The sequence below is a fragment of the Oryctolagus cuniculus genome, chromosome 16 (assembly GCF_964237555.1).
Source record: "Oryctolagus cuniculus chromosome 16, mOryCun1.1, whole genome shotgun sequence".
Lineage (NCBI taxonomy): Eukaryota > Metazoa > Chordata > Mammalia > Lagomorpha > Leporidae > Oryctolagus > Oryctolagus cuniculus.
The window spans coordinates 58,884,718-58,911,660 of record NC_091447.1 but is presented as its reverse complement, the minus strand read 5'-3'; the positions used below and the strand labels follow the sequence as shown (position 1 = coordinate 58,911,660).

Here is a 26,943-nt window from a genome sequence, read left to right as displayed (position 1 = left end):
GCCGCTCCCTGCAGGTGCGCCCCCGGGGGACGGCGGTGACGGCTCAGGAGGGGACGGGGTGGGGGTGAGCGATCTGTCGCCCTCATACACCTGTGTAATTAGATTACAGGAAGGACCGGCCGGCGTGGAGGTGGCCGTGCCGCGGGTGGGGAGGTGGGGAGTTGCCGGTTCGGGCCCGGCTGCTCGGCTTCCGGCCCAGCTGAGCACAGCCCGGAGACCCCACGCACACTGCTGCCCGCGGACCACCTGGCTGTGGGCTCCTGACTTTCACGCCCTCCCCAGACCCCAGGGGATCAGGTGGGCCTGGGCAGGAAGCTGACCGGTGACCGGGCTCCCTGCGCCCTCTCGATGGGACTTTGCACAAGACAGAACCTCCCTGGGGAGGACGCCGGCCTCCATCCCAGCTCTTCTGCACTCCCTCCCCGCCCCGTGTCTGGTTCGGATGGTCACGTGGCACCCTAGCCACAGCCTCTGCTCCCCAGGCCAGCGAGGAGACAGGATTTGCACAAAAACTTCGGCCTAAAAAAAAAAAGGATTTTTTTTTATTTAAAAGGCAGAGAGAGAGAGAGAGAGGTCCTCTACCTGCTGGTTCACTCCCCAAATGGCCACAACGGCCGGGGCTGAGCCAGGCTGCAGCCAGGAGCTCCGTCCGGGTCTCCCACGTGGGTGCAGGGCCCCAGCACTCGGGCCATCCTCCATTGCTTTCCCAGGCCATGGCAGAGAGCTGGACCAGAAGAGGAGCAGCCGGGACTCGAACCGGCCCCCATATGGGATGCCAGCACTGCAGGAGGAGGATTAACCCACTGCCCCATGGCGCCGGCCCCTGATGCAGGGCCTTGCATACAGTAGGCGCTCACTGTATCGTGACCACATGAGTGCACGTGGGCCTGGGATTTCCACTGCTGGGGGCAACCCCGGTGGGTCAAGTCCTGCACCAGCCCTGCACTGGGATGGGGAAGACCCGCGCGCAGGACTCGCCTTGGCCAGCAGAGGGCGCGCTAGGGGATATGCTAACTATACGCAAATGAATGCAAATAAGCCGCAGCCAGGCCCCCAGGGAGGTTTTTTTTTTTTTGATCAGGCGCGCCGTAGACAGCCCGGGCGGCACCGGAGCCTGGGGCTCAAGACGGCGCAACCGCCGCCGCGGAGGGACGGGCGGCGGCGCCGGCGAGGCTCCCGGAGGTCGCCAGCGAAGCCTCCCGCGCCCTCTATCCGCCTTCTAGCGGCCGCATGTCTCGGCCCATGGGCTGGCGTCCCGGCGCGGCCTCGCGGGCGCCCGCGTTTCTGAGCAGGCGCGCTGTGGGCAGCCCCTCCCGGGCTCCCTTGCGGCAGCGTCCCGGGGGCCTCGCGGGGCCTTTGAGCAAGATGGCGGCGGCGGGGTCCAGGCGCGGGCGGCGGCGACCGCGGCGCCAGTGAAGGGCCCCGGGGGCCCGCCGGCTCCGGGCCGAGGCCCCGCCGCGGGACGGACCATGCTGCGTTCCACTGGCTTCTTCCGGGCCATCGACTGCCCCTACTGGGATGGCGCGCCCGGGGGTCCCTGCCGGCGGCCCTACTGCCACTTCCGGCACCGCGGGGCCCGGGTCCCCGGCGCGCCCGGCGGCGGAGCGGCGCCCCCCGCAGCAGGTAAGGTCCGTGCGCCCGCTGCGGGTCTGGACCCCGCTGTTCGCGGGCGGCGGTCCCTCCTGGCTGCGGGGCGCATCGCGGGGCGTCGCGCAGCCCGCGCTCCTGCGAGCGGCCGGTGTAGACGGAGCGCGGACGCGCCCTTCAGGGCCCGCTCGGCCGAGGGGCCGGCCCAGGGCTGCTCCCCGGCAGGGAGACCGCTGCGTGACAGCCCTTGTGTATGTCCCTGACAGCGCGCCGGGCCGCGCCCGCCTCCGAGCGCGTGCGCCGGACACGACCCTGCGGTGTCTACACCCGCTTGGCGGGCGGGCGGGCTTCCAGGACAAAAGGAGGGGTGGCGGGGGTGGAGGCGTGCGAGCTCCCCGCGCAGTCCGGGGCAGAGCGCCTGCACCTGCGGCCGGCCGGCACCCTGGCCGCGCGTGCCCCGGGTTCCTTCTGCAAACGGCCTCGGCCTGCGGGCTGGACAGAGAGAGGGTCAGCGGGGCGTCCCCGGAGTCCCGCGCCCCCCGTGGGCTGGCCGCGTGGCGAGGGCGGGCCTCTGCGGGTCGCTGGGGGGCCGTGCGGTGTCCGTCCGGCCTTGGGGCCGCGGGCCTCCCCGGGCGCCCGCAGGAGATGGGCGGACCGCGGGGTCGGGGGCGGGGGGCGGCCTCGCTCCCGGGTCCCGGCTTCGGCCTGTGCGTGTTCCTGAGCCCCCGCCCCGGGCCGGGCCCCGCTGTGCCCCTGCAGGGGCCGGGGCGGACGGGCGGGGACGCAGCCGACCGGGAGCCCGGGGCGCGCTGACGCCGAGGCCGCCCGGGTGCGCAGGAGCTGGGCGGGCGGGCGGGAGGCCTCGGGCCGGCGTCTGCAGGGCCGGCCTCCCGCGGGCACCAGAGTGCCGGCTGCCCCGCTTCCCATCCTGCACCTGCGGCCGGCCGGGGAAGCCGCGGGGATGGCCGAGTGCGGGCCGGCTGTCACCCAGCTCCCTGCGGGCCGGCCGGGGAAGCCGCGGGGGTGGCCGAGTGCGGGGCCGTCTGGGGAGTGACCCAGCCGATGGAAGGCCCCGCCCCGTCTCTCCCTCCCTCCCTCCAACTCTGCCTTTAAGATAAACAGATCTCTCTTTTTTTTTTTAAAGATTTATTTATTTATTTGAAAGTCAGAGTTACACAGAGAGAGAGATGGGGGGGTCTTCCATCCGCTGGGTCACTCCCCAGATGGCCGCAGCGGCCGGAGCTGTGCTGACCAGGAGCCGGGAGCTCCATCCGGGTCCCCCACGCGGGTGCAGGGCCCAGCACTGGGCCATCGTCCACTGCCCTCCCAGGCCACAGCAGGGAGCTGGACCGGAAGTGGAGCAGCCCGGACTCGAACCGGCGCCCACGTGGGATGCGGCCCTGCCGGCCAGGGCGTTGACCTGCTGCACCACACGCCGGCCCCGCAAATAAATCTGAAGAAATAAAGAAAACAAAAACGAAAACTTGAGAGCTCGGGGCCTGCCTGGTCTGGATCCTGAGCGGGAGCTGCCGTGGTCACGTCCCTGTGAGAGCCCTGCAGAGCGGGGTCCCCGTCCCGGCTGCTCCTCCTCTCCCCTGTCCCGGGCTGCTCCCCCCGTCCCGGGCTGCTCCCCCCGTCCTGGGCTGCTCCCCCCGTCCCGGGCTGCTCCCCACGTCCAGGGCTGCTCCCCCCGTCCCGGGCTGCTCCTCCCCGTCCCGGCTGCTCCCCACGTCCCGGGCTGCTCCACGTCCAGGGCTGCTCCCCCCGTCCCGGGATGCTCCCCCCGTCCCGGGCTGCTCCTCACATCCCGGGCTGCCCCCCCCTGTCCCGGGCTGCCCCCCCCCAGGTCCCAGGGCTGCCCCCCCCAGGTCCTGGGCTCCTGTTTCCTCTGGGGTGGGAGCTGCTCTCTGCGTGGGGAGCGGTCACTGCTGTGCAGCCCCCCCCCCCCCATCGTGAGCTGGGCCAGTCCCGGTGCTGCCGCGAGTCCCTGGTGGGCAGGCTTGCCCTGGCCGTGGGCGGGGCCTGAGCTGGGCGCTGTTCCCTGCCCGCCCCTCTGGGAGGCCGCTCTCCCCAGGAGCCACCAGCCCTGTGCTGCCCTGCCGGGCCGGCTCCGCCCGTGAGTGTTCCTGTGTCTGGCGCCGAGGCCGGGGCCTGGGTCTGCGAGCTGCCGCGCCGTCCCGAGGTGTGCCCATTGGCAAGGCGGAATGACCGAGGGAGAGGGGCGGGACAGCCGCCGGGGCCGCTCCCATGAGGCCCACGAGTGCTGGGGCTGGGCCGACCAGGAGCCGGGCTCCCTGCAGGCCTCCCACAGCCGGAGCTGCGCCGGGAGTGGAGCCCTCGTGGGAGGCCGGTGCTGCAGGCGGCTGCTTTACCCGCTAAGCCACAGCACCGGCCTCAAGGTCTTTCTCTCTAAAATATCTTTTCTCTGTTTATCGGGAAAACCGCACTCTCTCTGCCGGTTCACTTCCCAGGTGCCCGCACCAGTCAGGGCGGGGCGGGCGCCCGTGGTGGCAGGGCGCTGTCGCCTGAGCGTCACCCGCTGCCGCCCGCCCGCCGCGTCCTGCCGTGTTCCGGTGGCGGGGGTGGTGTTCATGTTTGGGAGCAGCGGGGACTCGGCGGGGGACCACAGGCGCCACGTGGGTGGTGGGTGGCCCCAGGGTGCACCGGCGGGAGCTGCACTGGGCGTCGCTGGGCGCAGCCTGCCGCTCCGCAGAACCACTGCCGAGAGGCGCCGTGTGTGCCGGGCACGGCCTGCCTGTGCGTGCGAGGCAGCGTTAGAGAGGCAGACGGGGAGGTCTTCATGCGCCGGCTCACGCCCCAGATGGCCGGGGCTGCGCCGGTCAGGAGCCAGGAGCTCCGTCCGGGCCTCCCACGTGGGTGCAGGGCCCCAGCACCTGGGCCATCGTCCAGGCCCTCCCAGGCCACAGCAGAGCTGGACCGGAAGTGGAGCAGCCTGGACTCGAACCCGCGCCCACGTGGGATGCGGGCCCCACAAGCGTTGCTCTGCCCACTGGGCCCCAGCGCTCGGTGTCTGTCTGACCTGCTCAGGTAGCTTCACGGGGGGGGGGGGGCAGCAGGCGGCACGGCTGCCGGTGCCCAGCACCCAGGCCCCCTCGTGCTCTGGGGACCTCGTGGACACGACCTTAGCCCGGCACCTGCCAGCCAGGGGTCCCTCAGTCTGCGCCAGGAGGCAGCGGCCGCACTTACGGGGGCGCCCCTGGGCACAGCTGGGGTGCCCTCCACGCCCGCCCAGGGGTAGCAGGGCCCGGAGGTTCCTGGTGCGGGGGTGGGGTGGGAGGCCACAGGTGCAGGCCGAGGCAGGAACCCGCGGGACTCCGGCCTGTGCCTCCAGCCGGGCCTCAGGGGCCGCCTACCCCGCAGAGGCATGGCTGCCCCCACTGCCCTCGGCCCCCCGGAGAGTGCTCCTGCGGTGCCAGCTGCTCACGGCCACCCCTGCACCTCGGCCGCCCCCTCCCTCCTCTCCACCCACGAGCGAGGGCGCAGGGCTGTGGGGGAGCGGGCGCAGGGCTGTGGGGGAGCGGGCGCCGGTCTGCTCCAGGTCCGCTCCCCGGGGTGCTGTGCTGCAGTGGCCGCGGCCCGGGACGCCCGCGCTGCCCAGCCCAGCCGCTCTGCCCCAGGGCAGTGATGGCCCCCGCCGCCCGCCTGGGAGCCCTGGACGGAGCTCCTGGCCCAGCCCTGGCTGTTGTGGCCGCTCGGGGCGTGACCCAGCGGATGGAGGACCTCTCTCTCTCTCTGTGTCACTCTGCTGAATGCATGAATAAATCTTTATTGAAAAGCGGCGCCAGGACGGCCTGGAGTGGCGATCCTGGTTCTCCGTGGCCGAATCCCAGGCCCTGTGGTGCCGGCGCCGTAGCCGTAGGGGCAGGGGCACGCCCGCAGTGCCGGGGCTGGGCGACCCCTGGGAGCTCGGGTCTCCGGGAAGGGGCTTGGGGGGTTGGGCTGTGCAGACAGAAGGCGGGGGTTTCGGGGCGCCACCTTGCTCCGCCCCGATTTGCTGGGGAACAAGAGAGGAGGAGCTGGGCTGGACTCGGTGGGACCGGGCGGGGCTCGGCCAGCACCCCCGGCACGCGCTTGCTCTGCTGGCACTGGGGAGGCGGAGGGGAGTCTGGGGCAGGGGCGCGGCCACGGGTGCTGGAGGCCCGTGGGGTGCCTCGGGCACCGCTGTGCCCACCGCGGGGCGGGGCTCTCGCTGGCTGGCCGCCTGCACCTGCCGAGCTGTGCCCTGCAGAGGGCGTCTCATAGCCCCAGGCCTCCGTGGGCTCCGGCAGCCACTGGCGCTGGACCTGTGGGCCCGTCACGGGGCGCAGGGGCAGGGCCTGGGGCGACGTGGGCTCCGCACCTCCATCTGCATGCAAGGGGGGCCGCGTCCTCGTGTGTCCCCGCTCAGCCCGTGGCCGTCCACCAGCGTCCACTGTGCAGAGCGGCCTGCGTTCCCCGCCGAGGGCCCACGCCGTCCTGGGGGCCGAGCTGGGCACCTGGCAGAGGGGCAGCGGGCGGTGAGGGCGGGGCTCTGGCCTGGATGCCACCGTCCCTACGGCGTTGCGCGGTAGGAGCCGTCAGCGCACACGCGTGACCCTGGCGTGCGGGCTCCGTCCTGGAGCAGCCCGTGGAAGCCTGGCTGGACGGCCCGGCCTGGGGTGGGCTCCTGGATGTGCCTGCGTCCTGCCGCGTTCTCTGCCAGCAGCCCGCCTGCAGCTCCTGCCAGGGGTGCGGGTCCCCAGGGGCCAAGGCGGGCGGAGGGGGAGGTGAGCCCTGTTCCCAGCGCTGTGCTGGCAGTGCTGGCCGAGCGCCAGCAGAGGGCGCTGTGCCCGCGGGTCCCGCAGGCCCTGGGTCGCTCCTGCTCCCCACAGGAGGCTGGCGGTGGCCTGGGCGAGGGGTCACCCTCTAGTCAGTGCCCTGCAGGGCGGCCCCCGGCCCCTCCCTTCAGGAAGCACAGCTTGAGCCCTGTTGGCACACACGAGGGGCCCCTCTCCCGCCGAGTGGGGCGCCAGCGGGACGCACCGGGGAGTGTCCGGCCCTGGAGGACCTGGCCCTCGGGGGCCCCAGGACCTCAGGTGACCTGGGGAGCTCGGGGCTGGGTGCCCAGGTCCGAGCCCTGGCTGCACTGCACCCCACCCTGGGCCCCGCCTGACCTCCTGCCTCAGAGGACGGCCCGGGTCCCCGTCCCTGACCCGGCAGATCCCATCTCCGCGTCTGGTGCCATCGGCAGAGTCTGCTGCGGGGGGGCAGGAGGGGACAGCCTGGAGACCCTGCCTCCTGGGGGGGGGCCTGGAGAGACAGGCCCCAGTGGCTGCCCCCAGAACACCTGAGTCTCCCGCTTTGTTTTGTTTATTTGAGAGGCAGTGTGACAGACGGAGGCAGATGGAGAGGTCTTCCATCCACCAGTTCACTCCCCACGGCGGCCGGAGCTGTGCCGGGAGCAGCCAGGAGCTCCATCCGGGTCCCCCACGCGGGTGCAGGGCCACCGCAGGGAGCTGGGTGGGACGTGGGGCGGCCGGGACTCAGACTGTCCGGCCACAGGGATGCGGGGCCGCACGCCAGCCCCACCCTGCAAACTCCCTTGGCCAGAGTGAAGCCATTGTTATTCCTGTTGTCCCCACCCGCCGTGGGCAGAGGCGTGGCCACCGTGGTTTCCTTCTCCCTGCTCCTGGGCGGGGTGCGGCCCTAGGTAGCTGCACTCTTGAGTGGACACTGCTGCTCGTGGCGTGTGCCTGAGTGGACGGCCTCCGTGCCCGGGCTGAGCGCAGTGCCTGTCGTCCCTGGGACACCCTGCCGAGTGGCTGGCCCAGCCCAGGCCCCCCTGCCCTGTGCTTGGAACGCGTCCACCCTGTTGCTGCCCCGTGTGGTCCCGAGAGCCATGCCAGGAGGCCTTGGACCTGCGCAGCTGCCCACTGGGGTGCGCCCACTCAGCCGGGCAGGGCCTGGGCCGGGGAAGGCGGGCGTGTGCTGGGGCCCAGAGCCCGGCACCTGGAAGGTTCTGGAAGGCTGTCTGCTCTAGTGTTCCCTGCGCCTGGCCCTGGGGCCGCGCAGTCACCGGCTGCTGTCTCCTCTCCCCTCTCAGGGCTCTGCTACGACCCGTACAACCCCGAGCTGCCCAAGCCGCCGGCCCACAGGGAGAAGGGCGCCCTGGCCCGGGGGCCCGAGCCGCGCTCGGACATCCTGGAGCTGGAGCTGGTCAACCAGGCCATCGAGGCCGTGCGCAGCGAGGTGGAGCTGGAGCGGCGGCGCTACCAGGAGCTGCTGGAGACCGCGCGCGAGTTGGGCCCCGGCGAGGCCTCCGCCCTGGCTCCTCGCGACCCCGCCGCCGGCCCCGCCGCGGGCCTGGACGAGGACGCCTTCCCGCTGGCCTTCGACTACAACCCGGGCAGCTGCGGCCTGCTGGACCCCGACGCCGGCTACCAGCCCACCCCGCTAGCCGCCCCCGCCGAGCCGGGCAGCAAGTACTCGCTGGCCGTGCCCGAGCAGGGCCAGGGCCGGGCCGGCAGGGCGAACGGCGCCTTGGAGTACGTGCCCAAGGCCGTGAGCCAGCCGCGGCGGGCCGGCCGCGCCGCCGCCAGCAGCAAGTACGTGGTGGACGACTCCAAGCCCTGCACGGACCTGGAGTACGACCCGCTGTCCAACTACTGGGCCCGGCACCTGAGCAGGGCCAGCCGGCGGCCCCGGGGCTGCCGCGCCGGCGACTCCCACGGCCCCGAGCTCAAGAGGCCCGGGGAGCCGCTGGGCGTCTGCGAAGCCAGGTTCTCGGACTCCGACGACGACGCCAGCCCGGCGCCCGGGGACGCGCCTGCCGCCGCCCTCGCCCCCACGCCGGGGGCTGAGAGCGAGCCCCCCGGGAAGCCGCCCTCCGGCGAGGGCGCGGAGGCCGCGGGGAGCGTCCTGCGGGAGACCAAGGAAATGGCCGTGCAGTGCGACGTGGGCGACCTCCGGCGGCCCGGGCTCGGCTCCCCCGCCGGCGGCCCCAGCGAGGGGAAGCCCAAGAAGAAGAAGAGCGGGGCCCCCCCAGCCCCAGGCCCCAAGGACGGCGCCCGGAGGGGAGAGAAGGCCAAAGCCAAGGAGCAGGCCGGGCCCCGCCAGAGGGCGGCTGACCGGAAGAGCCCGCAGGCCGGCAGCCCCCGGCGCCAGGCGGAGCGGCCGGAGGGGACCAGGAGAAAGCCGGCCAGCCCGGGGAAGGGGCGGCCCGACCGGCCCGCGCGCCCCCCGAGCCCCGCGAGCGGCCCCCACTCGCTGCCGGACAGGAAGGCGGGGGGGAAGACCTCGCCCGGGAAGCTGGCCGAGCGCAAGGCCCGCTCGCTGGACGAGGGCGCCTCCCGCGACGCCCCCCGGCGGAAGAAGCGCACGCTGAGCCATGCCGACCTCTTCGGGGACGAGAGCGGGGACGAGGACGCAGCCGCGGGGCCGGGGGCGCCGCCCGCCTGGCCCCCCGCCCTCCCGAGCCTCAGCTCCGACTCGGAGTCCTCCACCTCCAGCCTGGGGCGCTCCCCGCCCAAGCGGCTCAAGGCCTCCACGCCCCCGCGGCCCGCCCCCGCCTCCCCCGCCGCCTCCTCCTCCTCCTCCTCCTCCGATGACCTGGACTACGCGGCCCTGGAGAAGGAGGTGGCCTTCGACTCGGACCCCATGGAGGAGTGCCTGCGCATCTTCAACGAGCCCAGCCTGGCCGCCGAGGGCAAGGGCCGGCTGGCCCCGCAGGTGGGCGCCCCCGCCCGCCCGCCCGGCCCGGAGCCGGAGCCCGCGTCTGCGCAGTGTCCTCGCGGGGCCGCCAGAGGGCGCCCGGCCGGAGCGGACGGCCAGAGCGGGCAGCTCCCGGGGCCTGGGCTCAGGCCCGTGCTGACCCCTCTCCCCTCCCAGCCCCGCAGGGCGGCCCGGGCGCCCTCCCAGGCCGGCTGCTCGGAACCGGGCTCCTGCCAGTGGCCTGGGCTCGAGCTGCTGAGTCCCAGCCCCGGGCCAGGGTCCAGGACCCCCTCCACTGCCAGACATGTGCTGGGGGGGCGTCTGTGCTGAGGGACCCACGCGTGGGGGGTCCGTGTGGGGTCCCTGCGGGGTCCGTGTAGGGTCGGTGCGGGGTTCGTGTGAGGGTCCGCGCAGGGTCCGTGCGGGGTCTGTGTAGGGGCTGTGCAGGGTCCGTGTGGGGTCCGTGCTGAGGTCCGTATGAGGGTCCGTGCGGGGTCCGCGCTGAGGTCCGTTTGGGGTGCGTGCAGGGTCTATGCTGAGGTCCGTGCGGGGTCCGTGTGGGGTCCATGCTGAGGTCCGTGTGGGGTGCATGCGGGGTCCGTGTGGGGTCTGTGCTGAGGTCCGTGTGTTCTAGCCCCCCAAGGAAGACAAGAGCCAGGACAAGGGGCACACGGAGCCCCCCGCCCTGGTGCCGGGGCAGAAGAGGAGAATCTCCCATCTCGCTAAGCAGGGCCGGGAGGTGAGCAGGGGCCGGAGGCTGCGGGCGGGCAGCGGGGTCTGTGGGTCAGCCCCTCCCCCTCCCCCGGAAACCAGGGCGCAGGTGCGGGCCTGTGCTGCCTTCATCTGGCAAACTTGTATCCAGCGCTGCTGTCCCGGGCAGAGCGGTCCGCCCACTTCCTGTCCTCCCTGAGCCGAGGCCGGCGGACAGCTCCTGGGCTGGGCCCGCGCAGGCCGTGTGGCCCGCGAGCTCCTGCCGGCCCTGCCGAGGGGAGGGTGGGAAGCAGGACAGGCCCGGGCTGACCCCCGGGGACAGGACTGGAGCGTGAAGCTAGGCAGGGGGCTCACGTCGGAGTCCCAAATGCTGGGCGGCAGGGGCTGGGGGGCCGCTGTGCTGTGTGGGTTCCCGCCAGGGCCCACGGAGGCCTGGACGGTGACTGGGGGCACAGCCTGGCCACCCCCGGAGGTCTGGCCACCCGGCCCTCGGCCCGCCTCCCGCTGCCTGCCCTGGGCACCCCAGACCCACAGACAGGCCCTGGAATTGGTCCTCATCCAGGCAGAGCCCCCGAGGAGGGGCCCGGCGGCGCCCACGGCCCGGCCTCCCACTGCCCAGGAGGTGTGCTACCGGCGGGCCCAGCAGGCGCAGCGGGCCTCGGCCGGCCTGCTGCAGGAGAAGCCCCCCTCCGTCCACATCTCCGCCCCCGGCGAGAGGAGGAGGATCGCCCACGTCCCCAACCCCCACCTGGCCACCGGTGAGTGCTCTGGGCAGGGATGGGCCGGAGAGCTGCCGGGCGGGACCCCCGGGCCACTCTGGGGCCCCCGCTTGTCCTGGACCCCCGTGGGGCGGGGAGCAGAGGAGGCCTGCCCCGTCGCTGGGCTCTGCCGGGCCCCCGCCGGGGTGGGGGGTGGGGGGAGTAGGACGGCCTTCGTCGGCTGGCCGGATCCGGAGGGCTGAAGGTCAGGCCAGCCGGGCAGGCGTGGGAGGGGCTGCTGGCACCGCCGGGTGTGCTGGGGCACGTGGCCCTGGAGTGTTACAGCCGGGGTGCCGCCCAGAGGCGCTGGCTGGCTCCCGGGGGTGGCCTGCCCGCCCGGAGACCTGAGCGCCAGCGCCTCTGGGGGAGCCGCCGGCCGGAGGCGGAGGGCTGCCGGCCCTGGCGGGGCGCCCTGGGTGGAGGGCAGGGGCTGGCGTCGCTCCCAAGGCCCTCGCGCCCCTCCCACGCCTGCTCTCCCAGTGGTCCACGTGTCCCCTTCACGGGCGATGGCTCAGGCCGTCCCCTCCGCGGCTAGACACTGACCTGAGCCCTCCGTGCCTGTGCTTCTCGCGGAGGGGCTCCCCGGGCAGCTGGCACGGGGGGGGGCTTCAGAGGCCCCTGCAGCAAAGTGGGGACTCGGCCCAAGACCCGGCGCGGCTGGCCCAGTGCTGTCTGGGCTGAGTCCCAGCGTGTCACCCCCGGGTGGGGCCCTGCGGGTTGTGACCTCATCAGAGGGAGAGGGAGAGGGAGAACTCGGGCGTTGGCAGGTGGCTGGCTGGTCACAATGGCCGGGCTGGGGGCGCCCCGTGCCCTCTGGTCCTTTGTCCAGGAGCCAGGGCCTTCCCCCTCAGACGTCAATGCCTCGGAGTCGGGGGCCGGAACATGTGGCAGAGGCCCCGCCTGCCCCGCGCCGCCCGCCACAGACGTCGCCCCGCAGCCTGAGTCTCGTTGCCCCGCGCCCATGGCCTCGCCCGCGCGCACATAGAGCCTAATGTCCGCCCGCAGCCCGCGCCCCGCGCCCCACCCGCTGCCCGTGCTGCTGGCCCTCGGCGACCGCGGCTGCCTGGTGCTGCGTGGCTCCGTGATGGGCCTGCTCGCCTCCTGCGCTCACGCCCCCCGTGCCCCGCCAGCCCCCGCAGGCGCCAAGAGGACCCTCGCCGCCGGCAGCAGCCAGGCCCCCCGGGGCCCCGAGCCCGGCGGGCAGCCGCTGAAGACGCGCACGCTGGCAGGGATGGCGTCCAAGACCACCACCCCCAACGTGCCCAAGCGCGTGGCCCACAGCCCGTCTCTGCAGGTGGCCTGCGCAGGCCCTGGGGGCGGGGGCGGGGCCGGGCTCCCGTGGGGGGGCAGGGGCCCGTGGACGTGGGCCACCTTCCGCTGCCCTCCCGGCCCTAGCCGGCAGCGGGGACAGAAGTGGAGCAGCTGGGACCCCATCGCTGCCCCAGCACGGGCCCCTGTGGAGCGGGCGTGGGGTGCTGCCAGCCCTGCACCCCGCCCCTCTGCTGGCGTCCCGTGCCGCCCTCTGCACAGCCCCGAGCTCATGGCAGGGCTCGCCGGGTCCTGAGACGGGCTGGGGTCACTTGAGGGGGTGCTGGGGTCAGCTGAGACGGGCTGGGGTCAGCTGAGGGGGTGCTGGGGTCATCTGAGGGGGGGCTGGGGTCACCTGAGACGGGCTGGGGTCAGCTGAGACGGGCTGGGGTCAGCTGAGACGGGCTGGGGTCAGCTGAGGGAATGCTGGGGTCAGCTGAGGGGGTGCTGGGGTCAGCTGAGGGGGGGCTGGGGTCAGCTGAGACGGGCTGGGGTCACCTGAGGGGGTGCTGGGGTCAGCTGAGACGGGCTGGGGTCACCTGAGGGGATGCTGGGGTCAGCTGAGACGGGCTGGGGTCAGCTGAGGGGGTGCTGGGGTCAGCTGAGACGGGCTGGGGTCAGCTGAGACGGGCTGGGGTCACCCTCGCCCCTTTCTGTCCCCCAGAGCCTGAAGAAGCCCATTATCCCGAAAGAGTTTGGGGGGAAGGTCCCCACCGTCATCCGCCAGCGCTACCTGAACCTGTTCATCGAGGAGTGCCTCAAGTCCTGCCCCTCCAGCCAGGAGGCCGTGGAGAAGGTGGGTGCGGCCCGCGCGGGGCGGGGGGGGGGTGCGGCCCACGCGCGGCGCCCCCGGCCCCCTCTCACCGCGTGCGGCCCGCAGGCGCTGAGCGAGGAGAAGGTGGCCTACGACCGCAGCCCCAGCAAGAACATCTACCTGAACGTGGCCGTGAACACCCTCAAGAAGCTGCGCGGCCTGGTGCCCAGCCTGCACAGTGAGCCCGGCCCCGCTAATGGGCGGCCCGCGGCCTCTTCAAAGCGGGTGCATTAAGCCCGGGGAGGGAGAGGGGCGCGGGCCGCTTCATTACCGCCTCTCGAGAGCCTGCATTAGGCCGGCAGCTGGCGCCCCCAGCCCGTTCTCGCCCGCCCCCGCCTCCATTAGCGACCGGGCCTCGCCTGCGGCAGGTGTCAGTACAAAGCCCTCGAGAGCCATTAGGCCTGCTCGCCGGCCCCTCCTCCCCCGGGACCCAAGCGAGGGGGGCGGCCGGGGAGGGAGCTGCCCAGGACGGGGGGGGGGGGCGGGTGTCCCCCATCGCGCTGACCTCTCCCTTGTCCCCCCAGAGGCCGGCGGCCGCAAGGTCGTGTCCCACGAGGTGGTGCTGGGGGGCAGGTTGGCCGCCAAGACCAGCTTCTCCCTCAGCCGCCCCAGCAGCCCCCGGGTGGAGGACCTGAAAGGTGAGCCCTCGGGACCCCCGCCCCGGCCGGGGCCGCGCCGCCCCGCTGAGCCGCGCCGCCCCGCTGAGCCGCGCCGCCCCGCTGAGCCGCGCTCTGGCCCCACAGGGGCGGCGCTGTACGGCCGGCTGCGGGAGTACCTGCTCACCGAGGACCAGCTCAGGGAGAACGGCTACCCCTTCCCCCACCCCGAGCGGCCCGGCGGCGCCGTCGTCTTCACGCCCGAGGAGAAGAGGCCCAAGGACCGTGAGTGCCTGCGGGGCGGGGCCGGGGACGAGGGCTGAGGGCCCGGGGACGAGGGGCGGGGGCCAGGGAACGAGGGCCAGGGGCTGAGGGCCGGGGGTCGGGGGTCGAGGGCCAGAGGCCGGGGGCCAAAGGCCTGGAGGCGAGGGCCTGGGGATGAGGGCGGGGGCCAGGGAATGAGGGCCTGGGGGTGAAGGCCTGAGTGATGGGGTCAGGGGCCGAGGGCCCGGGGACGAGGGGCGGGGGCCAGGGAACGAGGGCCAGGGGCTGAGGGCCGGGGTGAGGGCCTGGGGGTGAGGGCCTGAGTGACGGGGGTGGGGAACGAGGGCCTGGAGGCGAGGGCCACGGGGACGGGGGTGGGGTCCCTGGCCGAGACCCTGAGCCCGGCTCAGCCCGCGCGCCCACAGCCTCCTGCAGGATCTGCTGCCGCTGCGGCACCGAGTACGTGGTGTCCTCCTCCGGCCGCTGCGTCCGCGACGAGGAGTGCTACTACCACTGGGGCCGGCTGCGCCGGAACCGAGGTGGGCCCCGCCCCCACCCCCACCGGCTGTGTCCCCGGAGCGGCGCCTTCCGGTGCCTGCGCCCACGTGCTGCCCGGCGTGGCCTCACGGCCCTGTGGGCCCCGAGACCGCCGGGGCGGGGGGCCTGGCCTGCTGCCTGGGGGGGAGGGCTGGGTGCCCCGGCCGGAAGCCGCTGACCGCTCCGTCTGTCCTGTCCGGCGCAGTGGCGGGAGGCTGGGAGACGCAGTACATGTGCTGTTCCACGGCCATCGGCTCCATGGGCTGCCAGGTGGCCAAGGTGAGGCCCGCCCCACCGCCCCGCGCTCCCCCTGGGCCCGCCCCACCGCCCCACCAACCCCGCCCTCCCCCTGGGCCCGCCCCACCGCCCCGCGCTCCCCCCCTGGGCCCGCCCCGCCGCCCCGCCCTCCCCCTGGGCCCGCCCCCACCGCCGGGCCCGCCCCACCGCCCCGCCCTCCCCCTGAGCCCGCCCCGCCGCCCCACCAACCCCGCCCTCCCCCTGGGCCCGCCCCACCAACCCCACCCTCCCCCTGGGCCCGCCCCACCGCCCCGCCCTCCCCTGGGCCCGCCCCCACCGCCGGGCCCGCCCTCCCCCGCGGCCCTCCCCCCGGCCCGCCCTCCCCCTGGGCCCGCCCCCACCGCCCATCCTGCGCTCGCCCGCAGCAACACGTGCAGGACGGCCGCAAGGACTGCCTGGAGGGCTTCGTGAAGACCTTCGAGAAGGAGGTCTCGGGGGACGCTCACGCCGGCATCTACGCGCTGGACTGTGAGATGGTGCGTGGGCGTGGGCGGGCAGGGAGGAGGGCAGCCCGCGCGGGTCTCGTGCCCGGAGGCTGCCGCGCTGCCTGGCGCGGGGGTGCGGCGCGCGCTCCGAGCCCTGAGGCCTGCACCGTCCCCGCAGTCCTACACCACCTACGGCCTGGAGCTGACCCGGGTCACGGTGGTGGACACCGACATTCAGGTGGTCTACGACACCTTCGTGAAGCCGGACAACGAGATCGTGGACTACAACACCAGGTGGGGTCCCGCCCTCTGCCCCGCCCTCCACCCAGCCCTGCCCGCCCTCTGCCCACCGCGATGAGCCCCGCCCGCCCTCTGCTGGGCCCTGCCCAGCCCCGCCCTCTGGAGCCCCGCCCAGCCCCACTCTGCCCGCCCCGCCCTCAGCGCTGAGCCCCGCCCGCCCGCCCGCAGGTTCTCGGGGGTGACCGAGGCCGACCTGGCGGACGTGCGCGTGACGCTGCGGGACGTGCAGGCCGTCCTGCTGAGCATGTTCAGCGCCGACACCATCCTCATCGGACACAGCCTCCAGAGCGACCTGCTGGCCCTGAAGGTAGCGGGCACGGCGGGGCGGGCGGGCGCCGCCCCCAGCCCGCCCCGCCCCGCCTGAGCCTGCACGCCCGCCGCCGCCGCCCCCGGCCCGCCCCCAGCCCGCCCCGCCTGAGCCTGCGCCCCGCCCCGCCCCCAGCCTGCCCCGCCCCGCCTGAGCCTGCGCCTGCGCCCCGCCCCCAGCCTGCCCCGCCCCGCCTGAGCCTGCGCCTGCGCCCCGCAGGTCGTGCACCGCACCGTGGTGGACACGTCCGTGCTGTTCCCGCACCGCCTGGGCCTGCCCTACAAGCGCTCCCTGCGCAGCCTCACGGCCGACTACCTCAGACAGATCATCCAGGACAGCGCGGGCGGGCACAGCTCCAGCGAGGACGCCAGCGCCTGCATGCACCTGCTGCTCTGGAGGCTGCGCGAGGACGCCAAGACCAAGCGCTGACCCCCGCCCCCCCCTCCCCCCCCCGCCCCGTGCAATAAACCCAGAGCTAGCCCGGCCGCCTTGCCAGCTCCACCCGCCGCCGCCGCCCCCGAGCCTGTCCTCAGTCCTGGGAGACCAGGCAGGCCGAGCCCCGCCCCCTCCCAGGCCCCGCCCCCCGAGCCTGTCCTCAGTCCTGGGAGAGATCAGGCGGCCCGGGCCCCGCCCCCTTCCCAGGCCCCGCCCCCGAGTCCTCAGTCCTGGGAGAGACCAGGCGGGCCGAGCCCCGCCCCCTTCCCAGGCCCCGCCCCCGAGTCCTCAGTCCTGGGAGCCCAGGCAGGACGGGCCCCGCCCCCAGCCCCGTCCTTGGTCCTCGGGAGAGAGCAGGCAGGCCGAGCCCCTCGCCCGCCCTCCCGGCCAGGTCCCCGCCCTGCTCGGCCCCTTGGCGGCGCCCGGGGGCGGGCGGTTTGAGACGGGTCCTCCTCCCTTTTGTTTTGTATTGTTTTGTTATTTTTATTATTAACTTAAACCTGTTCACTTGCACAGCTCCCCAAGGGCCGGGGGTCGCCTTCCTGGGGTGGGGGCGGGGCCTGGACTCCCCCCCACCCCACGGGGCTGCAGGGGCGCGGCCGCCCACCTCCACGACCTCGGGAACCAAGCCAGCCCCGTGGCCCCCGGCCCCGCCTCCCTGGAGCCCCTCCCCCGCCCCGGGCAGGGACAGAATAAATGTTTGTATGGATTTTAGCTGTCGTGAGTGTGGCGTTGGTTCTTGATGCCCCTGCAGGCCGGGCCGTCCCCCCGGGCAGGGCCCCTCACGTCTGGGCCTGGGCCTCGGGGCCCTTGCAGGGGCTCACAGCTCCACCCAGTGTTCCCCCCCTCCGAAGGAAACGGGCCTCCCGACGCCCCCACCCCGCGTTCCCCGACCCCTGGCAGGCGGGGCCAGGAGTGAGTGGGTGTGTGACGGAGAGGGTCCCTGCTTGCAGGAGCTGGGCGCTGAGGGGTGCGGCCCCGCCCTCGCCCCGCCCTCGCTCCCTTCACCCACCTGCCGTCCCATGAGTGTCGGCAGAGGCCCCCCCCCCCCGAACTGGCGGGGGTGCCAGGGCGTGGGCGGGATCTCACACTAGAGACGGAGCCACACGCACTCGGTGGGCTTCCTCCAGGCCTCGGGCAAGGGGCGGCGCGCGACCCTGCACCTGCAGGCAGGGGGCGCTCACCTGATGTGCCCGAGCGAACCCGGGTCCACGGGTCGGACATGGCCCGCGCGGCCCTCCGTCCACTCGGAGCTGCCCCCTGCATTCTGCATTCAGAACCTCCACCCCCACTGGCCCGCCCCGACGCCCGGCAGGTCCCGCCTTCGGACCTTGGCTCCGCCCCTACAGTGGCAGCGCCCCTGTCCCCCAGGCCCCGCCCCCGGCCGGCCCCGCGCCTCTCCCCGCAGACACCGCCAGGCCCCGCCTCCCGCCGTGGCCCCGCCCCCGGGCCCGCGCCGCCCGCCCGTTTCAGACCCGTTGGCACCGGGCTAACAGCTCCATCAAGTCCGCCGCCCTGGACGCCGGCGCCCCGCTCCAGGCAGCCCGGCCCCGCCCGCCCCGGCCCGCGCAGGTGAGCGGCGGGCGCTCGCTCGCCCGGCTCTGCGTCCCCGGGCGCCCGTGCACCCGCGCTGGACCCGCCGGGACGGAGGGGCGCCCCCTGGAGGCTCGCGCGGCCCAGGGCCTGAGGAGGTATCGGAGCCGGTTAGGGGCGAGCTGCGGACAGCGGAGGGCAGGAGACCGGGCGCCCCGCCCGGACAGCGGGGAGCGGCGCTGGCCACGTGGGCGGCCCTGTCCGCATGCGGGCACTGACCTCAGGCGCCGGGGAGCGCCAGAGCTGGCCCTGAGCCCGGAGCCTGTCCCCCCGGGGCGCCCGCCGGCCCTTGCCCCAGGGCTGGAGGGCTCAGGGACGAGGCAGGCAAGTGAGGAGAGGGGGTGGGGGGAGCCCCGCTGGGCGGGGGCCTCGGCCTGGCCCACCTGGGCAGTGTGGAGCGAGGCGGCCAGGGGGACCAGGCGCCGACCCTGTGCGCAGGGGTGAGGCTTGGGGAGAGGGGAGCCGCGGGCCGGCGGGGGTCGCAGGGGAGCCGCTGTGTGGGGGCGGTTTGCGCCGCGTCCTGGGGGCTGGTGCAAGGCCCGACTCCGATCCCAGAGGCGGTCAGCTGGTCAGCTGGGCTCTCGGTGAGGTCTGCCGCCTGCGGGCGTCTCCCTGGCCAGGGCTGTTGGTGCCTCCAGCAGCGCCAGGGCCTCGCTGGGACCCCTGGGACGCCTGGACCCTGCGGACTGAGCCCCCCCGTGGGGCAGTGGCCGTGGACACAGGGTTTGGGAGGAGCTGCAGGTCCCTGGGGGCCGTGGCGTGTGTGAGGCCTCCTCGGGCTGCCGCTGCCCTTCTGAGCCCAGCGAGGGGACGCCGGGGCCGCTGCTGACCTGGGCCCTCTCCCGGGCAGCCTCACCAGCATGGGCAGCCTGACCTACAGAGACCATCTGGAAGATGACAAGAACGCAGGTGCGCATGCGGGGCCGCGGGGGCACAGTGGGCGGGAGCAGGTGTCAGCCCAGGAGACCCCGCCGCGGGGGCCTCACGAGGGGGCCGCACCAGGTCCCACGTGGTCCCGCCCAGATCCTGTCACCCCAGCTGGGGTCTCCTGCGGCCCTGGACACCCGGGAGCCCACCCACCAGCGCGTGGGTGTCGCTGGCCCTCCGGGGCGGGGGCTCACTCCCCAGAGCCTCCTGTGCCGGGACCGGGCTGGCCCCTTGGCACCTGTTTGTTTACGGGCTCCCCAACACGTGTGTCCCCGGGGGCCCCTGGGCTCTCCTCCGGGAGGTCGTTAGGGGTGTTTGTCCCCGGCCGCCCCTGACGCCCGGCTCTGTCCCGGCTCCAGCGTTCACCTGGGAGGTGCAGGCCAACGTCCGAGCCTTCCAGAAACAGGTCAAGGACGGGGGCTTCCTGAGCCGGCGGCGGAGGAAGTACAAGGTGGGCCCCCCACCCCGGGAGTGTGCCGCCCACCAGTGCCGCCGCGGCTGGTTGCTCGCCGGGGCTGCGGCGCCGGCCTCACATCACTGGTTCGGCGCCAGCCGTCTGGGGTGCCCTCTGCTCTGGCCCGGGGGTTAATGTATAACCCACGGGTACACGGTGTCTGCCAGGGCCCCACGTGCGGCCCCCTGGCGTGTGTCTCCTTTGGGGAATACGAGAGTCGCCGCTCAAACCACCCTGGCCCCACCCAGGCTCAGCTTCTGTGGGCTCCAGCCCTGCACCCAGCAGGCGCTCGCTAGATGCTGGCCTGAGACCTGGGCATCCAGCGGGCGCTCACTAGATGCTGGCCCGAGACTTCGGCACCCAGCGGGTGCTCGCTAGATGCTGGCCCGAGACCTCGGCACCCAGCGGGCGCTCGCTAGTTGCTGGCCCGAGACCTCGGCACCCAGCAGGCGCCCGCTAGATGCTGGCCCAGACCTCGGCACCCAGCAGGCGCTCACTAGATGCTGGCCCGAGACCTCGGCACCCAGCGGGCGCTCGCTAGTTGCTGGCCCGAGACCTCGGCACCCAGCGGGCGCTCGCTAGTTGCTGGCCCGAGACCTCGGCACCCAGCAGGCGCCCGCTAGATGCTGGCCCAGACCTCGGCACCCAGCAGGCGCTCACTAGATGCTGGCCCGAGACCTCGGCACCCAGCAGGCGCTCGCTAGATGCTGGCCCGAGACCTCGGCACCCAGCGGGCGCTCGCTAGATGCTGGCCCAGACCTCGGCACCCAGCAGGCGCCCACTAGATGCTGGCCTGAGACCGACCTCGGCATCCAGCTGGCCCGAGACCTGGGCATCCAGCGGGTGCTCCCTAGATGCTGGCCCGAGACCTCGGCATCCAGCAGGCGCTCTCTAGATGCTGGCCCAAGACCTCGGCATCCAGTAGGCGCTCGCTAGATGCTGGCCCGAGACTGACCTTGGCATCCAGCAGGCGCTTCCTAGATGCTGGCCCGAGACCTGGGCATCCAGCAGGTGCTGGGCAAAGGCAGGCTTTAGGTCTTGCATCCAGCAGGCGCTCACTAAACGCTGGTTCAGCGGGTTAATTCACAGTGGCCGGGGCTGGGTGGGCCAGGAGTGGTCGGGCCAGCGGGCAGGGCCGAGCGGGGCGGGGTGGGGCTGGGCGGGGCCGGGCGGGGCTGGACAGGTCGGGAGTGGCCAGGCCAACCGGCAGGGTTGGGAGTGGCCAGGCCGACGGGCAGGGTTGGGAGTGGTCAGGCCGGCGGGCAGGGTTGGGAGTGGCCAGGCTGATGGGCAGGGTTGGGAGTGGTCAGGCCGGCGGGCAGGGCTGGGAGTGGTCAGGCCGGCGGGCAGGGCTGGGAGTGGCCGGCCGGCGGGCAGGGCTGGGCGGGGCTGCCCGGGCCGGGAGTGGTCAGGCCGGCGGGCAGGGCTGGGCGGGGCTGGGCGGGCCCGGAGTGGCCGGCCGGCGGGCAGGGCTGGGCGGGACTGGCCGGGCCGGGAGTGGCCGGCCGGCGGGCAGGGCCGGGAGTGGTCAGGCCGGCGGGCAGGGCTGGGAGTGGCCGGGCAGGGCTGGGCAGGCTGGGAGTGGTCAGGCCGGCGGGCAGGGCTGGGAATGGCCGGGCAGGGCTGGGCAGGGCTGGGAGTGGCCGGCCGGCGGGCAGCCCGGGCAGAGCCTCCTGCTGCTCCTTGCAGACCAACGTCATCCACACGGCCAAGTACAACGTCTTCTCCTTCCTGCCGCTGAACCTGTACGAGCAGTTCCACCGCATGTCCAACCTCTACTTCCTCCTGGTCATCATCCTGCAGGTGGCCGGGGCCGGGGGTCAGGGGCCGGGGGTCGGGGGTCGGGGCCGGGGGTCGGGGGCCGGGGGCCGGGGCCGGGGGTCGGGGCCGGGGTCGGGGGCCGGGGCCGGGGCCGGGGTCGGGGGTCGGGGGCCGGGGCCGGGGCCGGGGTCGGGGGTCGGGGGTCGGGGCCGGAGGTCGGGGCCGGGGGTCGGGGCCGGGGTCGGGGGCCGGGGCCGGGGTCGGGGGTCGGGGGTCGGGGCCGGGGTCGGGGGCCGGGGCCGGGGTCGGGGGTCGGGGCCGGGGTCGGGGGTCGGGGGCCGGGGCCGGGGTCGGGGGTCGGGGGTCGGGGGCCGGGGGCTGGGGTCGGGGGTCGGGGGTCAGGGCCGGGGGTCGGGACCTCCCCGGAGCCCCCGGGCGCCCTGCTCTTGCATCTGGCTGAGCCTGGCACCCCCCCTCACCGTGGGGCCCCCACGGCCCGGCCGGCTGAGGGGGCGCTCGGCACGTGTCCCTGTGGAAGGGAGGTGGGGGGGTGGGGGGACAGGGACGCTGGAGGACCCCCCAGGCCAGCGGGGGCAGGGACACCCCCCAGGCCAGGCAGGGGCAGGGACACCCTCCAGGCCAGGAGGACGGGGTGGGGTGGGGATGGGGGCCAGGCGGGGGCAGGGACGCCAGTGCACCCCCCCCCCGTGCAGTGACCCTCCCACCGTCCCTGGGGAAGGGAGGGCCGCGTGGCCAGCCTGGGGACTGGGGAAGGGAGGGGCCGCGTGGCCGGGGGGGGGACTGGGGAAGGGAGGGCCGCGTGGCGGGGGGACTGGGGCTGGCCAGCCTGGGGCCTGGGGGCGGGGCCGCCGTGACGCCCCCGCCCCGCAGAGCATCCCCGAGATCTCCACGCTGCCCTGGTTCACCCTGTTCGCCCCGCTGGTGTGCCTGCTGCTCATCCGCGCCGGCCGCGACCTCCTGGATGACATCGTGAGCGGGCGCGGCGGGCGCGGCGGGCGGGAGGGGGGGGCGCTGGCCGGCCGGGCCGCCCTGACCCGCTGCCTTGGGCCCAGGGGCGGCACCGGAGCGACAGAGCCATCAACAACAGACCCTGCCAGATTCTGCTGGGCAAGAGGTGAGGCGCGGCCGCCCGCTGGCCGGGGCCCCGCTGTCTCCCGCCGGACGTGGCCCGGGGTCGGCCAGGAGCCCGCAGTCTGAGGCGGCGGTGCAGATGCCCACGGGCTTCCTGGCGGAGGCGGCCTGGCGGGCCCCGGGCAGGCTCGGCGGAGCGCAGGCCAGCAGGCCCCCCCACCCCCGGCTACGGCCCCCTGTGCCCCCCCCCAGGGGCCGCTCTCAGGCCTCCCTGCGTCCCCCCCCCCGAGGGGGCCGCCCTCAGGCCTCCCTGCGTCCCCCCCCCCGAGGGGGCCGCCCTCAGGCCTCCCTGCGTCCCCCCCCCGAGGGGGCCGCCCTCAGGCCTCCCTGCGTCCCCCCCCCGAGGGGGCCGCCCTCAGGCCTCCCTGCGTCCCCCCCCCCCGAGGGGGCCGCCCTCAGGCCTCCCTGCGTCCCCCCAGCTTCGTGTGGAAGAAGTGGAAGAACCTGCGCGTGGGGGACGTGGTGTGCCTCAGCTCGGACAGTATCGTGCCCGTGAGCGCGCACATGGCCCGCGCCGCCCCGCCCCTGCCCCGCTGCCCTCACCCCTCCCCCACCCCACCCCTGCCCTACCCATCCTCACCCCCATCCCCCACCACACCCATCCTCACCCCCTCCCCCACCCCGCTCATCCTCACCTCCATCTCCCCCCACCCCTGCCCCGCCCATCCTCACCTCCATCTCCCCCCACCCCACCCCTCCCCCACCCCGCCCATCCTCACCCCCATCCCCTGTGACACGCCCACCTACCCCTGCCCCGCCTGTCCTCACCTCCCACCCCCACCCCTCCCCCACCCCGCTCATCCTCACCTCCATCTCCCCACCCCGCCCATCCTCACCCTCTCCCCCACCCCGCTCATCCTCACCTCCATCTCCCCCCACCCGCCCATCCTCACCCCCCCGCCCCGCCCCTGCCCCGCCGCAGGCCGACTTGCTCCTGCTGGCCAGCACCGAGCCCAGCAGCTTGTGCTACGTGGAGACGGCCGACATCGACGGGTGAGCAGCTCCTAGTGCCCCACGGGAGGGGCGGGGCAAGCAGGCGTGCGGCGGGGCCTTCCCTCTGCGGGCCTCGACCCGCCGACTGGCAGCTGGCGCCCCTAGGAGCGACGGGCGCCCCGGCCCCGCCTTCTTGTTCCAGGGAGACCAACCTGAAGTTCCGGCAGGCCCCCAGCATCACCCACCACGAGCTGACGGGCGTGAAGAAGATGGTGGCCTTCCAGGGTGAGGGCCCACCTCGCAGGGCCCGGGAGGGGTCCCGATGGTGTCCTTCCAGGGTGAGGGCCCACCTCGCAGGGCCCGGGAGGGGTCCCGATGGTGGCCTTCCAGGGTGAGGGCCCACCTCGCAGGGCCCGGGAGGGGTCCCGATGGTGTCCTTCCAGGGTGAGGGCCCACCTCGCAGGGCCCGGGAGGGGTCCCGATGGTGGCCTTCCAGGGTGAGGGCCCACCTCGCAGGGCCCGGGAGGGGTCCCGATGGTGTCCTTCCAGGGTGAGGGCCCACCTCGCAGGGCCCGGGAGGGGTCCCGATGGTGTCCTTCCAGGGTGAGGGCCCACCTCGCAGGGCCCGGGAGGGGTCCCGATGGTGGCCTTCCAGGGTGAGGGGCCCCCACCTCGCAGGGCCCGGGAGGGGTCCCGATGGTGTCCTTCCAGGGTGAGGGCCCACCTCGCAGGGCCCGGGAGGGGTCCCGGTCATGCCCAGCCTCCCACGGCCCACTGTCCCCACCAGCCCCCACTGGACGCTGCCTGCCCCCCGCTGGGGCTCCCAAACACACGCAAGGCTGACCGCTCCCGGCAGTGAGGTGACCGTGGGGGACAGGCCCGGCACCCAGGAGGAGTGGGGGCTGCTGCCACACCCCTGGGGGCTCAGGTGCCGGGTGGGGCCTGCCATCCTGTCACCTGTGCCAGGGGCACCACTGCAAACAGACGGCCAGGGACTCCTCAGGGTCAGGAGCCCAGGGGAGGGGCTGGGGCAGGAGGAGCAGGGGAGAGTGGGGCAGGAGGAGCAGGGGAGGGGCTGGGGTGGAGGAACAGGGGAGGGGCTAGGGCAGGAGCCCAGGGGAGGGGCTGGGGCAGGAGCAGGGGAGGGGCTGGGGCAGGAGGGGCAGGGGAGGGGCTGGGGCGGAGGAACAGGGGAGGGGTTGGGGCAGGAGGAGCAGGGGAGGGGCTGGGGCGGAGGAACAGGGGAGGGGCTAGGGCAGGAGCCCAGGGGAGGGGCTGGGGCAGGAGCAGGGGAGGGGCTGGGGCAGGAGGGGCAGGGGAGGGGCTGGGGCGGAGGAACAGGGGAGGGGTTGGGGCAGGAGGAGCAGGGGAGGGGCTGGGGCAGAGGAGCAGGGGAGGGGCTGGGGCAGGAGGGGCAGGAGCAGCGGAGGGGTTGGGGCAGGAGGAGCAGGGGAGGGGCTGGGGCAGAGGAACAGGGGAGGGGCTGGGGCAGGAGGAGCAGGGGAGGGGCTGGGGCAGGAGCAGCGGAGGGGTTGGGGCAGGAGGAGCAGGGGAGGGGCTGGGGCAGGAGGAGCAGGGGAGGGGCTGGGGCAGGAGGGGCAGGAGCAGCGGAGGGGTTGGGGCAGGAGGAGCAGGGGAGGGGCTGGGGCAGGAGCAGCGGAGGGGTTGGGGCAGGAGGAGCAGGGGAGGGGCTGGGGCAGGAGGAGCAGGAGCAGCGGAGGGGTTGGGGCAGGAGGAGCAGGGGAGGGGCTGGGGCAGGAAGGGCAGGAGCAGCGGAGGGGCTGGGGCAGGAGCCCAGGGGAGGGGCTGGGGCAGGAGGGGCAGGGGAAGAGCTGGGGCAGGAGGAGCAGGGGAGGGGCTGGGGCAGGAGGGGCAGCGGAGGAGCTGGGGCAGGAGGAGCAGGGGAGGGGCTGGGGCGGAGGAACAGGGGAGGGGCTCGGGCAGGAGTAGCAGGGGAGGGGCTGGGGCAAGAGCCTAGGGGAGGGGCTGGGGCAGGAGGAGCAGGGGAGGGGTGGGGCAGGAGGAGCAGGGGAGGGGCTGGGGCAGGAGCAGGGGAGGGGCTGGGGCAGGAGCCCAGGGGAGGGGTGGGGCAGGAGGAGCAATGTGTACCAAGGCCCTCAGGCCGCGGGGACCCAGCTCGGGGCCAAGGGCAGGCCTGGGCCGTGGGTCGGGGGTGCCAGTGGGGGGTCGCTGCAGGGCCCTCGGGTGGCCGCTGGGCAGGAGCGCGCCGTCCCGCCATGCCACTGGCCAGCCGACCGCCGGCTCCCGTGCCCGCAGGCAGGGTGCTGTGCGAGGCCCCCAACAGCCGCATGCACCAGTTCGTGGGGCGCCTGGACTGGAACGGCCGGAAGTACCCGCTGGACATCGGCAACGTCCTGCTCCGGGGCTGCAGGATCCGCAACACGGACACCTGCTACGGCCTGGTCATCTACGCGGGTACCGCGGCCAGGCCGGGCACGCGGGGGTCCCGGGAGGCGGGCGCCACCTGCTACGGCCTGGTCATCTACGCGGGTACCGCGGCCAGGACGGGCGCGCGGGGGTCCCGGGTACCGCGGCCAGGACGGGCATGGGGTCCCGGGTACCGCGGCCAGGCCGGGCATGGGGTCCCGGGTACCGCGGCCAGGCCGGGCATGGGGTCCCGGGTACCGCGGCCAGGACGGGCACGCGGGGGTCCCGGGAGGTGGGCACATGGCTGGGCTGATGGCCTGGTCGTCTACGCGGGTACCGCGGCCAGGACGGGCACGCGGGGGTCCCGGGAGGCGGGCGCCACCTGCTACGGCCTGGTCATCTACGTGGGTACCGCGGCCAGGCTGGGCACGCGGGGGTCCTGGGAGGCGGGCGCATGGCTGGGCTGACGGCTGGGTGCCCACCTGCAGGTTTTGACACGAAGATCATGAAGAATTGTGGGAAGATCCACTTGAAGAGGACCAAGCTGGACCTGCTGATGAACAAGCTGGTGATCATGGTGCGTGCCCATCCCCCGCCACCGCCGGCTGCCAGCCCCGCCCACCCGCCCACCCACTCTGCTACCCGCCCACCCATCCATCCACCCACCCATCCACCCGTCCACTCTGCTACCCGTCCACCCGCCCACCCATCCCCCCGCCCGCCCATCCACCCGTCCATCCATCAACTCTGCTCCCTGCCCCCCCGCCCGCTCTGCTCCCCGCTCCCCTGCCGGCGCCCCCCCCCGCCCGCTCTGCTCCCCGCTCCCCTGCCGGCGCCCACCCTGCCCGCTCCCCTTGGCCTTCCAGATCTTCTTGGCGCTGCTGGTCATCTCGCTGGGGCTGACCGTGGGCTTCTCCCTGACGGCCAGAGAGTTCCGAGAGAAGCACCACTACCTGGGGGTCTCCGCGCGCTGGGGCGGGGCCGCCGAGTCCTTCTTCATCTTCTGGGGCTTCCTCATCCTGCTTAGCGTCATGGTGCCCATGGCCATGTTCATCATGTGAGCCCCGCGGTGGGCGGGGCCGCGGAGGGGCGGGACCAGCCCGGGACTGAATGGAGCGGGCCCGAGGGGCGGGGCCGGGTGGAGAGGCGGGGCCACGGAGGGGCAGGAAGGGACCGGGACTGAATGGAGTGGGGCTCGAGGGGCGGGGCCAAGGCGGGGCTGGGGATGGAGGGAGGGGCGGGGCCGGGGGAGAGGAGGGGCCACGGAGGGGCGGGACCAGCCCAGGACTGAATGCAGTGGGGCTTGAGGGGCGAGGCCGGGTGGAGAGGCGGGACTGAATGGAGTGGGGCCCGAGGGGCGGGGCCAAGGCGGGGCTGGGGCTGGAGGGAGGGGCGGGGCCGGGTGGAGAGGAGGGGCCACAGAGGGGCAGGACCAGCCCGGGACTGAATGGAGTGGGGCCCGAGGGGCGGGGCCAAGGCGGGGCTGGGGATGGAGGGAGGGGCGGGGCCGGGTGGAGAGGAGGGGCCGCGGAGGGGCAGGACCAGCCCGGGACTGAATGGAGCGGGGCCCGAGGGGCGGGGCTGGGGATGGAGGGCGGGGCCAGGATTGGATGGGCCGGGTGGGGGGCTGGAGAGGCAGAGCAGAGACAGGAGGGGCGGGGCCGGGGCTGGAGGGGTGAGGCCACGGAGGGGCGGGACCAGGCCAAG

At 74.5% G+C, this 26,943-nt stretch overlaps 3 protein-coding genes across 3 annotated transcripts; 2 read left to right on the top strand and 1 right to left on the bottom strand.

Moving 5' to 3' along the window:
* Positions 1-1,343: 1,343 nt before the first annotated feature.
* Positions 1,344-16,742, top strand: REXO1 (RNA exonuclease 1 homolog). The gene is made up of 15 exons (XM_070058528.1): positions 1,344-1,623; positions 7,670-9,294; positions 9,911-10,015; positions 10,550-10,745; positions 11,876-12,039; positions 12,718-12,849; positions 12,934-13,045; positions 13,392-13,505; positions 13,611-13,748; positions 14,153-14,266; positions 14,470-14,543; positions 14,927-15,037; positions 15,165-15,280; positions 15,455-15,593; positions 15,813-16,742. Exons 1-15 carry the CDS (start codon positions 1,470-1,472, stop codon positions 16,020-16,022), a joined length of 3,504 nt encoding a protein of 1,167 aa, XP_069914629.1. The 5' UTR covers positions 1,344-1,469; the 3' UTR covers positions 16,023-16,742.
* LOC138845537 (uncharacterized) lies at positions 5,046-11,881 on the bottom strand. Its single transcript, XM_070058529.1, has 2 exons — positions 11,289-11,881; positions 5,046-6,083 (listed from the first exon to the last, which is right to left on the bottom strand). Exons 1-2 carry the CDS (start codon positions 11,706-11,708, stop codon positions 5,346-5,348), a joined length of 1,158 nt encoding a protein of 385 aa, XP_069914630.1. The 5' UTR covers positions 11,709-11,881; the 3' UTR covers positions 5,046-5,345.
* Positions 16,743-17,235: 493 nt separating the features above from the next.
* Positions 17,236-26,293, top strand: ATP8B3 (ATPase phospholipid transporting 8B3; the record flags this gene model as incomplete). Its single annotated transcript, XM_070058526.1, is given in 12 exon segments — positions 17,236-17,600; positions 18,472-18,530; positions 18,908-18,999; positions 20,692-20,805; positions 21,655-21,753; positions 21,837-21,898; positions 22,335-22,407; positions 22,838-22,908; positions 23,051-23,133; positions 25,126-25,359; positions 25,725-25,813; positions 26,103-26,293. Coding segments are annotated over 12 exon segments (1,517 nt in total), but the record flags the coding sequence as incomplete, so codon positions are not given.
* Between the last annotated feature and the right edge of the window lie 650 nt (positions 26,294-26,943).